We start from the raw sequence: 14,718 nt of genomic DNA on the forward strand, positions 1-14,718 counted from the left end.
TGTCAGGCAGCTGGACGTGTTTTTAGAAGTAATCATGCTTTCCCGGTATTAGGATCAGTAGTACCTCTGCAGGATTAATGCTGCTGACAGTCCGTTGAGCTGCCTCACCCCTGATTTCCTGATCTCTGACACACTGTCTGCAGTTGTATTCAATCTGAGATGGAAAATAGACTTCCAGATTGTATCTCCTCCCCTCTTGTTGTTTTTAAATTCGGGCCCAAGTTTAGTACTATTCTGTGGCCAGTGTCTGAACAGAAAGACAATGGGAGGCATGCTGGATGATTGTTTTTGCAAGAGCAAAACAAGTAACCCTTTCTGGGCTGTCAGAAGAAAATGCAATCGCCAGAGAGACAATGCAATCAGCTGGTTATTATTATTATACAGGATTTATATAACACCAACAGTTTGTGCAGCGCTTTACAATATAAGGAAGACATTACAATACAATTAAAGACAGGGTGGTAAGGAGGGCCCTGCCCATGAGGGCTTACAATCTAAAAGGGAGGGGGAAGTGATACATGAGGAGGTAGCTGTGTGGGGATGAATTGTATGTGGGTTATGTTGTCCATTCTGTGCTATGACATTTGACATAAAACATTCAATCTCTTTTCATCCTTTTGTGGCATCTCAATGCTTTTCATTTCCCGCCGCCACTTCCTGTCTACATGCATTCTTGCAAAGGCTGCATTGCATTTCTTAGGGCGGGTTTCCTGATGGTGACAACAGCAGACCGTGTCTACATAATGTGCGTTTTGTATAGCCACTTGCAGTCCTATGGTGAACAGTTTGGAGATGGAGAAATAATTTTGTCGACATGTTGCAGAAATTGCCCGAACAAGGACATTTATGGCAGGATCACCAGATCATGCACAAGTGGAAGAATTCAAAACGTGAAGACCTATATGATGTAATTGCATCTTATAGCTTTGCTTGGCTGAACTAGGAAAAAAAAAGATAGTTGCTACTGTTATGAAGTCAACGCTTATGATCTTTTCAAGCTATGCTTTCAGCATGTTGCATTTTAGGGAGTAAGCACAGGCACAAAACCTCTGAGGGTGTTATGTCCTGGACTGCTTTTTAGATTCTTCACTATTGCAAGGAAAGTGATGAACATGTTAAATGGTTGCTGTACTGATTTCAAGAGCTGCATGACGGGAGGGAATGATGGGGATTGTGTGAAAGTTGGTGGTGTGTTACTCCAGCCTGAAGACGTTTTTCTATCTGCAGACTCAAGAGGTTATATGTTCACACTCTCCTATAACATATCCTGGATGACCTCTCAACTGGCAGAGGTTGCAGCACCATGCAGTGCTAATTCCAGGAGAGATACCATCTGTTTGCAATATACAGTATCTGCAGAACAGGAATTGTGACATCCACATATGCAAAGCTTGTCCTAGCAAATTAAAGATAAAAGTGCTTGCATATCTGATTTCTACAGTGTAACCTGGTACCATTTCTAGTCTGCCCGGTGTAAGTGACCTGGGTTCTTCAAAGATGGACTTAAATAAAATAAAATAAATGTAGCATTCCACCCGTCTGTTCATAAAGAACTGTTGCTGTGAAGTTCCTCCAAAAAACATTTCCCCCTACTGCTCCTGTTACCTGAGGTTTTGTCTGCATGGGCCCTGGATGCAGAAACAGGACATTTGGCCCCCATTATAAATCGGCCCACGCTGTGCTAGGAGGAGTTTCCTGCCATGGGGACCTGATTGGAAATGTAGTTTTTAAAACTCAAAATTTTCCATAATTCTTCTTACTGGATTCTTGGATTCTGTGAAGTGACTAGGCCTTTGAGTTTGCCAGCCATGTGGTCGGTGAACTCCCTTTTCTTTGCTGGTGAGCAATGCAGCTTGATCTGCCTGTGAATGGAAAACTAAGGAATGGCCTCGCTTCTTGTGAGCAACTTCCCCTTGTGCAATGCAGTAGAACCTCGCACTCCATCTGTTGTGGAACTACAAGTCCCATAAGACATTGTAAGACTCTGACAACCACAGGCATGATTCCTAGTTTCACTAGCTGGAGTGCCTAGGTTGCCTACCCCTGTAGTAGTATATTGGCTCATAGTGTGCTACCCCTTTGCTTCCCAAGCTTGAATCCTGCTGTGCAGTGGATTTACAGGAGGCTGAAATAAAGACAGATGGAGTTACTCTTTACAATATACATGTACACTTAACACACATTTCATCTGATTGGTGCGTTCCTGGCCAAGCCTGTAAGGCACATGGAAGATGAGAACGTGTCAGTGCCTTTGCAAATGGCCACCGCCCAGCTCCCCTCTAGGACTTTGGCCGCTCTGGTTTCACAGCCTTGACAGCTCGCTTTTAATTTGTCATGACTAAACAGAAACGCTATAGACCTAGTTATAATAACAAGCATTAACGAGCAGATGAAGCAAGATGTCAGTCACAGGAGACCTTGGAAGGGAAACCCGTTGCCATAATAACTGTGACCATAACAAAAGTCCTGACAGGAATATCTCCGAGCCTAGTGTTATATTGACAGGGCGGCCTGTGTTTTTATGACCGGAGCTCGGATTTAAAGGGATGCGTAGGTGGCGAAATGAGGAGTCTTTAATGCATTCTGATGGGAAATCACATTTCAGAAGAATATTTCCAGTTTCAGTAGAGGGAAGGTGTGCTCCTTTTAGAACGGCTAATAAATCCCATGCTATCCGTATAATGTTTTATGAGGCTTGTGCAGGCTAAATGGTCGGAAATTACCTTATTTACCACATTCATGTATTTTCATGCCTATGCAGACGTTACAAAGGCCAACTGAAAAGTCTGCATCGGAAAATCGCCACTACAGAGAACTAGGTCACTTGTCTGCGCCTTTTTTTTTTTCTCCAAACATACATCCCACCATGCCCACGTAGCCAGAGTTCTTTTGCTTCATAATTAAAGGATAAGTGCACTTTAAAAAAAAAAGTGCACTTATCCTTTTGGCTCCTTTAAGATGACATTGCTGAGCCTCAACTTCCCCAGCAAAAATTAATACTTGCATAGTTCCAATGGGCCCATCCACTGTTTTACATTGTTGGGCTGGCATCTCCCTCTCCTGGCTACGCCTGTTCATTGCATCTCTACTGCGCCGACTTCTGCGGCGCTCATCTCCCACCTGGCAGACGAAGGTAGACAATGCCCATAGATGTGGCTTTAGGGACCAAAAGGATTAGCGGTTTGTTTTAAACTACACTTATCCTTTAAAACCTAAATCCAGGCCAAAATTTGTATGTAGGTTTTGGATAGAGTAGGAAAGAGTTTCAGTCGGGTGTTATATCTATCCATGACCCCATTGGAGGGGTTTTCCCTCACTTCCTGTAATAAATGAGGGGAGTGGTCTTCACCAGGACTGAAAGGAACAGAGAGCAATAAATAAGTCAGATGTTCTAACCCTTCCTCTCACTACTAAATGTGTTTTGGTCTCTATCCTCATTGAAAAATGAGGATATTTTCCCAATACGGACAAAGATGACAATGAGTCATTTGGCTCTATGCGGTCCCCTTTTTTTTCTGGAAAGAAATGTAATATTTTGGATGGAGTTCTTCAGGGGGGATTCCATATTTTCATCATGGAACTACTGTGTAGTAACATACACATAGCTGTGACCCTGAGATACTTTATAGCATGATAGTGGCTACACCTTGTGGCATTAGGCTGAATTATTCAATAATGCAGTAGACCATAAACCAATACAGAATGAAACATGTATTTAAAGCAAACATTTTGAACATGAAAGATGACCCTAAGATTTGGAGAGGTAACCCCTAGACTGAGTTAGACCTAGTTATTAGATCAGTTCACCACATGTCGGCCTTCTATGTTCTATGACAGGTACACTTAAAGTAGAGGCTTCCTTTAAAATTGAACTTCATTTTGTCCCCTCAGTGTAGAATTAGTATGCAAGTCCCCAAAGCGATACTTTGAGCAGCACTGAAAAGACTTGCAGCCTGCTTATTCATTGCCCCTCTTATCATGCTGTGGAGGCCACCAGTGTTGGGTCTCCCGCTAAGGCCAAATAGAAATGTGAGTTTGAAGAGTTAATTTGGCGCTATTGGCAGAGGGGACCCCATCCCTAGACGGCAGCTGTCCTTTCATCTCGGCTCTTGTGCTTGATCTCCCAGCTGCTAGCACTTGTCACATCTCCCTATAGAGGCCTGGTGTGGCCTGACAGAATGTGCTTGTTACAAAATATCTATGGGTTTAATGAGGGGGAAACGTGGCGCGTTCCGCTGGGGGGAGGGGGGGGGGGGGATAATTTGTGGAAGCAGGTAATTTTTTTTGTCTTGAAAACTTTGCATATTCCATTACTTGATGCACCCTTGTACCATCTTCAAGCTATTAGGATTGAACGGTCCTGCTCCAACTCAGTTGTTTAATTTACTTTAAACTGTGGACTTTAATGGCAAAATGAAATGCATGCTCAAGTTGGACACAAAACCTTTTACCTTTAAACTAACTTGGGAGACCCAACCTACCTGCTGATTGGCTATAGAGCTAGTTTACACCACAATGCGTGCATGATGTGTGACTTAACATGCATTGCAGTTTGGTTTTTTTTGCATTTATCATTTTCTTCTGGCTGCTCTGAAAGCTAAATTATTCTAGTCTGCCATATCTTTAGTTTCTGATGGGCTCTGTTTTTTTTTTCCTTTCCCTGAGCTCACAGCAGACTTGCTCACACACATTAAAGCACAAGTGGGTATGTGGCAAGAGGGTGCAGTTCACCCAGAAGCCGTGCAAGATGTTTGCCAAATGTACCCGATTCCAAAGAAACTAGATTACAATGAAAGAACTTGGACTGCAAATAAAGAACACACATTTCCTGTTGGAGTCACCACCTCAACTACGGACAATTTTTATGCCAAGAGTTCAGCTTTAAGGTGCATGTTTCTCTTCGGAGCATAAGCAGCAGCCCAAAGAAATGCCCCATACTTCCATGCATGGTGGAGAATGTGACTGGGCTGGGTCAATCACACCTACCCCTTTGAGCTCCTTTGAATGGTAGCTTACTCCCGGCTTTGCATTCTCTCCCCAGCTGCAGCGGAGCAAACCTATGGAGGTCTGCATTAAAGTGAATCTGTTGCTTTGGCCTGTATGGAACAAACACACATTTACTTTAAATTGTAGCACCACATGGACGCTTCATGTCCTCAAATTATTTATGTACCAAAGGTTCAGCCTGCTTCTTGCACAATTTGTTAGATATGTAAACGCAATGGAATGTTGAGTCTGTGTACATTTTATAAGCGATAGGCCAAATGGCGGCCAGCATAATTTCAGTGTTTCCCATCATTATGGGATGTAATTAACACTTCAACAGCCAGATTGAGCTATGTCCACCCAAACTGGATACTGATCGCTCAGCCTTGAAATGGAGCCAGTTACTCCAAGTAGCTGTGCTTGAAACACCGTCCATCCTCTAATAATAATAATGGCCATTTTCACACTCCTGGGGTTGCATACTGCTTTTGGGTCAGTCGTTATTGGTGCTGCGCTGTTCCAGAACTAATATGTGGTCTGAGAGTTTGAGAATGACATCTGGCTTTTGGAAATGTCTTTTGTCCCCTCAATTTTGTCTGAGAATGGTTCATAGACTTTTAAATTTGACCAAGTATCCACCTCTCCAAAAAAGGGATGGTTTTAGAATATGGTCTCCAGGAAGTTGACTTGTCCTTGTGTTAGTGTGTTAGGATAAAGCAGTGGGCACTTCATGATGCTAAACCAGTTTTTTTTTATATTTTTCATTCATTCTTTATTCTTATGAGTTGGAATGACAGCCTGCCTTTCTTTTGAAAGTTTCAATATGAGTATCATTTTATGGGCCACAAGTCCAATAAATTAAGTCCATAGATATCTCTGCATCATTAGCCTCGCTGAACAAGACAGCTGTGCTGGAAGGAATAAAGGCGGGTTTAGGCCCCTGCAGACAATGACCCCCCTAAGCCCGAAACACAGATGGCATGTGCCAATAATGATCTGGGACGTCGGTCTAAACGTCCATGTTTATTTTTTATTCTCTTTGCAGAGAGTGCATCCATAAATCTCACCGGTGTTGAAAGCCGTGGGCCGCGGTGCCATTTAGCGGTTTAGTGAGCTTAGCCTTGCCCCCCATTCACAGGATCAACGTTTGGTCTCTGTACAGGCCTCCTCAGGAATTCATGTCCCTTTTTTGAAAGGGGTGAGCAGGCCCCCATCTAATCTGAATAGGGAGCTCTAGGCGGTTTGGGCTTGTCGGAATGGAGAGGGGGAGCCGTGCCTGACAAGATTCTGCTAAGTCACAGCCAGGACGGGTCCCGAGCTCTTTTCTTTTCAGCAACGCCTGAGCAATCAAAGGCCTCCTATTTATCTTTTGTTACCTCGGAGGGCTACCCATTTAGTGTTCGAATTCCAGCAGGCTTGGGAAGAAGGAAAGACGATAGCAGTAGACAGGCCTCGGAGATGATAATCAAGTATCAAAAGTGATCTGTAGACAAGCTAGCACTTTGTGCTGTGACAGGCACGAACACACTGGGGTACTTAGTTCTGAATGAAAACTCCAAGGCTTCTTTCTTTCAGAAGCTTGAATGAGGGATTCTGCTGGAGGTGGCATCCACATCGAGCATCTGGTGCTCTACAGCTTTTATAAAGAGTAGAGAGAGGGGGCAAGCTCAATGTGAAATTAGGCCCAAAATGGCATTTAATGAAGTGAGGCTCTGTGCTCGGGGCTTTCTGTGTGTGCTGTGGAAATGAAAAGGCTTTGGGGACTTCCACAAGAAAAGACATCTCATTAGATGCCTCTGCTTTTCTTCTCTGTCCCCAAAGAAGTTTTGTGCCGGGAAGGGTGCACTTTACCCATCTGGAGGTTTTATTGGGTTTTTTGTTTTTCATTTGTGGGTTGCAGATTTTTACAACAGACAATGCCTTCTGTTTTCAGGAGACTAAGTTTTCCATTTATCATATAACTTTTATTAATCTGTTAGTTTTGGGGAGGTTTAATACCATTCTAATATATGTACACGTTTCAGACTATCATTGTCATCACTGATGTGGGTGTAGCGGAATGCAATATTTTTTGGCACACACGTGGCTTCCCGTCCAGTCAACCCATACCAGAAAGAGCAACCGTTCTACTTATATCGATGTCTCATTTTTGGCCCAATGTGGCTGCTCGTGTAGAACAGTATCTGCACAGCAACCTTAAAATGGCATATATATGTTATGCAACAAACTGTATTTACAAAGGCGTGTGGTTTATGTGTTACACTTTTAAGCATGTATCTTCTGCTTTCAGGTTTGTGGTCCTGTGACATTAAATTTCCAGAAAGCAATTGCATAACCAGATACAGTATGCCTCAAATAAAGACAGATACAGCCATTGTTGCATTGTGTGCAGGGGGAACATTAGCTGATTCAGCTAGCTGCTATTTGTGCATTATTGGTCCCAGCCAATACTGATGCTATCAATTTGCAGCCTGAGATTGTGTGCCCTTTAAACTTTTCATTGGTTGGTATATCACAGGAAAAGTGAAGGTTAACTTCTCAAACTACAGCTGAAAATTATTTTCTTGCGTTGACTGCAGACGTCTGTCAATAATTAAGTCCCCGGTGATTTGCTGCTCTAAAGAACAGCTGTATGCAAATAAAACTTTTTATAAATGCCCTTGGTCAAGATACATCAAGTTTTCCAGCTGCTACTTGGGTGAATGCCATTTGACTTGTTTGCTTAGTTTTAAAGAAGCCCCTATATTTATCAAAACTGGAGCAGACAAATCCTGGAGCAGTTGCCCACGGCAACCAATCAGCTTCTGTTTTCAGTATGTTCAGTTAAGATTTGAAAATGAAAGAGAGAAGCTGATTGGTTGCCATGCACAGCTGTTTCAGTTTTTGTCTGCTCCAGTTTTGATAAATTCCCCCTCTTGAGTATTGGCACCACTTGATACCATTACAACATGATCATATCGCATTATTGGACTCTTTATGGTCATCGGATAAATAATCAACACTGCTGTTATCTACACAAGGGAGGTCATGAGTGTATGCTATCATTGAAGGATCACTGTTTTATGTGTTTTAATTATGCAAATTTAATTTTTTTTAGAAGCCCTTACACACGTTTTATTATGATATACCTCTTTTGTGGTATCACTTTAGCTCAATAATTAGTTCCCAAACTCTATATACATAGTTTTGGGTGAATACTGTTTGATGACTTTGCTTAGTTTGGGATGAAAATGATTTGACAACTTTGCTTAGTTTTGGGTGAATTTGATTTGTAGGGCTGCAACTAAGGATGATTTTCATAATCGATTAGTTGGCCGATTATTTTTTCGATTAAATCAGATAAAAATAAATCCCATCCTTAATTTAAAATAAAATACACAAATGGAGTGTTACAAACATAAAGTTTACTTCAGAATAGAACTGCATGCACAATTTTTTGCAATGGCACTGCACTGGAACGCAAAGCATTGTGGTAGCGTGCGTTCCAGTGCCGGCGATCCCACTGTGGGTGGGAGGCACGTTTGGGGTACAATTGAAATGAATGGCACTGCAACCCACCTACCAAAGCAGAATTTGTCAGTCTAACACCGAAAATTAAAACCGAAAAAATAAATGAATTGGAAGCACATGGCGCGTGAATCTTGCCACAGCTGCCCGTGGCAAGATTGCGCAGATGGCAGCTGAATGAAATACAGCAGGTAGTGGGCTGGTGTATTTGCCAGCCTGATATTGGCCATTTCAAATTGCAATAGCCAATAGCAGGCTGGCTATTGCACCTGCCCACCGTTTGCTGTGCCCCTCCTCCCAACATGAAGGAGGGAGCCAGGGGATCCAACCAACTAATCGATAATGAGAATAGTTGATAACTATTCTCATCAATTATTATCGATGAATCGATTAGTTGGTTCCCGCACTATTGATTTGGCTTTTTTGCTTAGTATTGGGTGAATACAATTTGATGACGACTTAGTTTTGGGTGAGGTTTGGCCAGTAGGCTGAAAGAAAAAAGTATAGCAGATTCCTCCATCATTGCTACAAGCGTGGTGATTGAGGAATCCCCGCTGTCTTTTGCACAACACCTGAACAGAGCAGGCAGCTCATTGTCCAATTTGTTCCCAAGTTTTAAAGGAACCTTAAAGGGATGGACACCAACCAACTGGCTGTAATCATGACCGCTTTTACATGCGGAGCTTAGTATAATTTCTGCTCTGAATGTAAGCACCCGAGGTGCTTTCTGTCTTAGAGCCAGCGAGAGGGGAGAAGATGGTTTTGAAAATTTTGGCGAATACAAATGTCACTATTATAAGCAAGTTCATTTTTAACAACACATTTTGGGAGTTTTTAAGCAACCCTCTCGGACTTTTTTCATTCCCTTACCTTCACAATAGATTTTCTTTGTGAGACCCAGAATCCTTTCCCCACGAACAATCCCAGCAGCCGCTTTCCAACACTATAACAAATCAAATTGCCGTTCCGTGTCTTGATCTTTAACCTAGGCATTCCACAGTAAGCCATCAGTGGCTGGACTTGTAATATGCTGTCACAATGAAGAATGTGGTCCAGGTCTATTGATACGGAGCTATTTAGCCAGAGTAATGGCACAGTTGCATGCCTGCAGGTCGTCATGTGGCCTACAATCACAGGCCCCCTTGTTGTGAAGACAGCACACAGTGCCATTTTGCTGAATGGGGGCCTGGTGCCTGGACGTGATTGTTCGGCATGCTGAGCAGTGTGTTTATTTTGCCTGTAGTCTGTTCGCCTTATGCACCGAAAAAAGTTAATTTTAGTTGACTGTAAAGAATGGCTTTCTCATAGCGCAGGAAGTCTCCTGTGACAAAGGCCTGGCTTTAGTCTGACGGGGCCTGCAGATTAACACAAAAAGCACTGCAAGGCTGCTGCTGCTCGTAGACAAGATGGTGATTCAATAAAAAAACAATACTTCACTATAAATTCTGCTGAAATGGGGTGAAACTTCTGTTTTTAGGTTCCCATGCTTTGTAAAACCCAGGGGCCTTCTACATGAGGACATGCAGAAAAATATCTAACGGGAATCTACAGTTTCTGCTGTGACTTTGATCAGCTTAAAACTGAGCTCTAGGCAGGTATAAGAGACCAATTATTGCAGCTCGGTATTTATTATATCGCTAAAATCATTTTTTAAATGCAACTACTGTAAGTACCGGAATTTGTCTTGGTATAAGTCTCCTGCAATTCGCTATTCCAGGGATAGACCAACTCCGGCCCTCCTGCTGTGGTGCAAAAACAAATCCCATTAGGCATTGCAGGTCTCTCATAGCCATTCCCAGGGCCAGATGTATGATAGGATTTGCAGCTTCACAGCTGGAGGACCAGAGTTTGCCTACCGCTGGTCTACAGTATAACAGGACGTGCGTGCTGCATGCAAATGTGCAGACAAGGACCACGCTGATGGGAAAGAGCAGAGAGATGACTTTATCAGTCTGCTGCTGCTCTTTTACCATCCAGTCAACAAGCTGGGGGTGATGAGAGGGAACCACTGTATTCCTTACTGTAAGTGGTGTTAATTTTGGCGACTAGGGCTGAGCACTGCATTATTGGAAGACATCGCAGTGGTGTCCAGGGAGAAAGGAGCGGTAAGGGAGTGGTGTAGAGGCGATCTATAGTGGTGAGGGGGTGGATATTTACACAATGTAATCTTGCCCCAAATGGACATAGTTACAGGTTCTCTTTAAAAAACAATAACTCCTGCTCACTCCGGCATCTCCTGTACTTAGTAGGGATTTAGTGTGGAGTGGGAGCCAGCAAGTGATTTTCTTCCTTCACAATTTACATAATCCCCTCTCTGGCAGGAAATGAAATGCTCATAAGACATAATTTGGGAATGAACTAATCTTGTATTTCAAGGTAAACACTGTAAATTAATTAAGGCTGCACAGTTCCACAAGGAAACGCCAGTCATGGCTTCCCAGACCACCATTATCTGCCTCTGTTCAAAGCTGTCGGAACCTACAGTGTCTGTACTGGAAATGTAACCAGAAATGTCGGCATTGGGAAACTACTAAATACACAGCTAGAATACCTATGTCATCTCTGCACAGCCCAGGGACACCCATGATTTCCAAATGAGTTTGACAACTTCCTGTGTCACCTCTCTCCCAGCATGTGTTATCTCCCCCCCACCCCCACCTTTCTGCTCCGGGGAACCGGTGAATCAGAATCAAAGCCTGTATTCAATGTGCAGGAAGGTGACCCAGGACCAGGAAAGAGGGGTGTCACCTACCTGGCTGTGCAGTGTGGCAGAATCACAATTACAAATCATTTGGCAGGTAAAACAGCAGAGACGCACATTTTTTAATGATGTGTTTAGCTGCTTGCTTATACACGTGTAGTTCTAGCTTCCTAAGAATTCTTCTCTTTTGACCGCGGGCAGTAAACCGCCCATAATCCAGGGACAGTAGGTACAATCATTTCAAACATGCATTCGTTCGTCAATTGCTGATCATCTTATTTCCTGTTTTGTGAGGGAGGAGAGAGCATGCGAAGGTAGAAAGCACAAGTGCATGAGTCACAACCTTAACCAGCCAGGAGTATGGCGCGTAGAGATGAGTGTTGAGTTTAACCCTGCAGACACCTTCCTCCAATCTTGGGCTTGGAGTTTCCCTTTAATGCCATAGGGAACACAGCTATTAAAGTGAACACATACCTGAAGCCTTTCTGTCGTGTTTGCTTTGTGCAGTCTGTGTCCAGCTGGGAAGATTTCCCTTTACTTTTGGTTATTAAGATACAACAGGAAATCCCCTCTTAAAAGATTTACCTTCACTTCCTGTTCCTGTGACAAATATAACATATTGGACTTCTCGTCATTTTCTGTCCCAGTTACAATGGTCACTAATGCTTGGGTTAGAATTTCTTACAAGAAAATCCGATCGGAACATTGGCTAATGCCATCAGAGACTTGATGATTGTTGTACAAAATTTTGTTTGATTTTTAATGTTCGATTTTGGAATGAATGCAGTTTCCTGAAAGTTTCCATCCTGCTCCTCCGAAAGTGATCGATATGACCCCATTAATTATTAGAAAAGCAAATGGACATTCCGAAAATGACCGCTGTGTATATTCCGCTTAAGACAGATAGGATAAATCTCCCCAGCCATATAAAATGATTACCGTATATACTCGAGTATAAGCCGAGATTTTCAGCCCATTTTTTTGGGTGAAAAGTGCCCCCCTCGGCTTATACTCAGAAATCTTGACTGAGTATGTAACATGCTGAAAAAATGTGTGTGTGTTTGTATATATACACAAAGTGGCCAGATTGTTATGACCACCCCATCAGTACTTCGTTGGGCCACGAGATGACTTTGTTGGGCCGCCTCGTGACTCCACGAGATGTTGAAAGGTGATGCGAGGAATCTGACACTGCACTGTTGCCCTTCTGTTGTCTTGTACCAGTCTTGCCACTCTCCGTTCTGCCCTAACATTGACTAGTCGCTGACGGCCACAATTCGCACGTTCAGACCCAGATTTTCGGCTGACAGTCCAGTCTTTAAACACTTTAACAACAGCTGCTCTTGAACATTTAACCAATTCTGCTGTTTTGCTGATACTCGCTCCATGGCTCCGAGCGCCAACAATCATCCCACGTTCAAAGGCTGTGAAATCGCGTTGTTTCCCCGTATCTTCAGAAACAAATCACTTCTACTGTCGTGGTAAACAACCTGCTTCCCTATTTATAACGGTCTGGCCCTCTAGCAACTTCAGCGCAAAATTATAGCTAATTTGCCTACAAACGTCAGGTGTTCATAATAATCTGGCCACTCGGTGTATGTATATATATATATGTATGAGATGCACCGAGACGCCCGATCACTTGAATATAAAGTGGCCGGCCGTGTAATTACAACGGCCGGCCTGGAAGCTGCTCGTTGGGCTCCACCGTCCTCTCGTCACAGATGAGTGGACGAGTGGATTTTTCAAGCCCTGTATATATGTGTATATATATATCTATTGTTCATAGCATTTTATAATAAATTGACATCCAAAAGCCCTAAATCAATTTACTAATAAATTTGTTTTTTTTTTTCCAGACATCTAAAAGCCTTTGCTCCTTGGACTATGAAGATGACGAAGACCCCCACCTTAAAACCATTGTCTCCTCCCCCTGCGATTCCAATGACCTCATGAATTTCATCACTCCTGGGTCCAGTCCTGTGAAGGAGACCACGGATGAAGGGACCCATCCAAGGGATTTTAAGAGGGAAGCCACTGTGAGTGAAAGCGAGGAAGACCTAAGCGACTGTGAAAGCATCGAGGGCAACATGGTTCAGATGAAATGTGATGACCTGGACCTGGAGCAAATCGAGAATAACTAAGCCCAGAATTGCTTCCGGTCACGGGGGCTCCCCCTGCCGCCATCGCTTTCTTTTCAGCAGTCCCGTGGAATGGGTCAGAGCGTAGTCACCTGTTTTAGTTTAACAAAACGAATTCTGAAAAAGACTGAGCACGAAAATCACGGTTTCCGCCTGGCAGCAGTATTCGGCCTAGTATGTGCGGCTCGACGTATAAAGTCAAATAGATATATATGTACTCATTAGGTTTCCTATGGGAAAGTAACTTATCTACAAGTGCTTACTGAGAGTGCCTAAATATTTGTTACTCAGAATAACAGGGAAAAGGGGGGAGGGGAAGGGGTTTCGGGAAGGACTACTATTTTTTAAGCTAATTTCGTAATTACGTAACCTCACTTTTGGAGGGGTGTGCTAGATGAAAAAGCGGGTACAATTTGTTTACTTTTTGCGAACGTCTCACATACTGGGCTGCCGAAAAACAGCGAAAAGGAAATCGTCAGGAATTTCAAGGAAACCTAAAATACAAAAAAATAAATAAATTTAAAAAGCAAAAAAAAAAAACTTAACAGATATTTTTGCATTTCTATAGCTTTTACAGTTCTGGAAAAAAATACAAATAAATAAAAGCATCTCTATTTTGAAATGAATTTTTAGAAGGGCATTTTATAAACCTAAATGTTGTCTGCCATGATTTTGGTGCAGGTATAAGTTCTATTTTGTTGTTTTGGAAGAGCTTAAAGTTCTAAAAAAATATAAAAAAATCTATTTTGTTTTTTCTTCGTCTGAATGGATATGGAGAATGTTCGACAATAACGACCAGTCCAATAAAAACCAAAATAACCGCTCTGGGATTATTTTTTATATTGAGTGGTTACAAAACTACATGTACAAACATGTTTTTGTTTCGATTTCTTGATCAAAATGTACAAGTGACCTGAAGGGTTAAGGAGACAGGAAGGCCTATACATTTGCTACTTGAATTGTATTTGTTTTCTATCTTGAACAAAAGTGACCGTAATTTACGTTATGTGCATTTCCCAAAAAAGTGCAAGTAGTTACATGCCTTGTAGGTCATTATTACCTTCATTTTTATTTTTTTCTATCGTTCAAAAGAATGTATCAGAGCACTTGAACTTTAGACTTGGACTTTTGTAATGATCAATTCCACAGGAGGAGAAGATACACTCAGCAATAGAAGGCGATTTTGTCCTTAAATAAAAAAAAATCAATTTGGTTTGCAAATTTTTGTCTTGTTTTTATTTTAAAGAAATTTACATTTGCATGTAGAGTAAACCAGTCTACGCTTGATTTTAGAGATGAACTCTGGGGGGGGAACGACACAAAAAAATAGCATAGAACCATAAAAAAAAAACAAGTACAACATAAGAACGTAAATAAAAGTAC

At 42.3% G+C, this 14,718-nt stretch overlaps 1 protein-coding gene across 3 annotated transcripts in view; it reads left to right on the forward strand.

Moving 5' to 3' along the window:
- FAM53A (family with sequence similarity 53 member A) overlaps positions 1-14,075 on the forward strand; it is an 80,426-nt gene extending 66,351 nt beyond the window's left edge. For all 3 annotated transcript variants that reach the window (XM_018554768.1, XM_018554767.1, XM_018554769.1), the window contains one exon: positions 13,054-14,075. In XM_018554768.1, the coding sequence (XP_018410270.1) occupies positions 13,054-13,338 (285 nt within the window). In that variant the 3' untranslated portion in view covers positions 13,339-14,075. The remainder of the gene's footprint in view (positions 1-13,053) is intronic.
- The last annotated feature ends 643 nt before the right edge of the window (positions 14,076-14,718 follow it).

This window comes from Nanorana parkeri, unplaced genomic scaffold, assembly GCF_000935625.1.
Source record: "Nanorana parkeri isolate BGI_ZX_2015 unplaced genomic scaffold, ASM93562v1 scaffold172, whole genome shotgun sequence".
In the NCBI taxonomy this organism is placed as follows: domain Eukaryota; kingdom Metazoa; phylum Chordata; class Amphibia; order Anura; family Dicroglossidae; genus Nanorana; species Nanorana parkeri.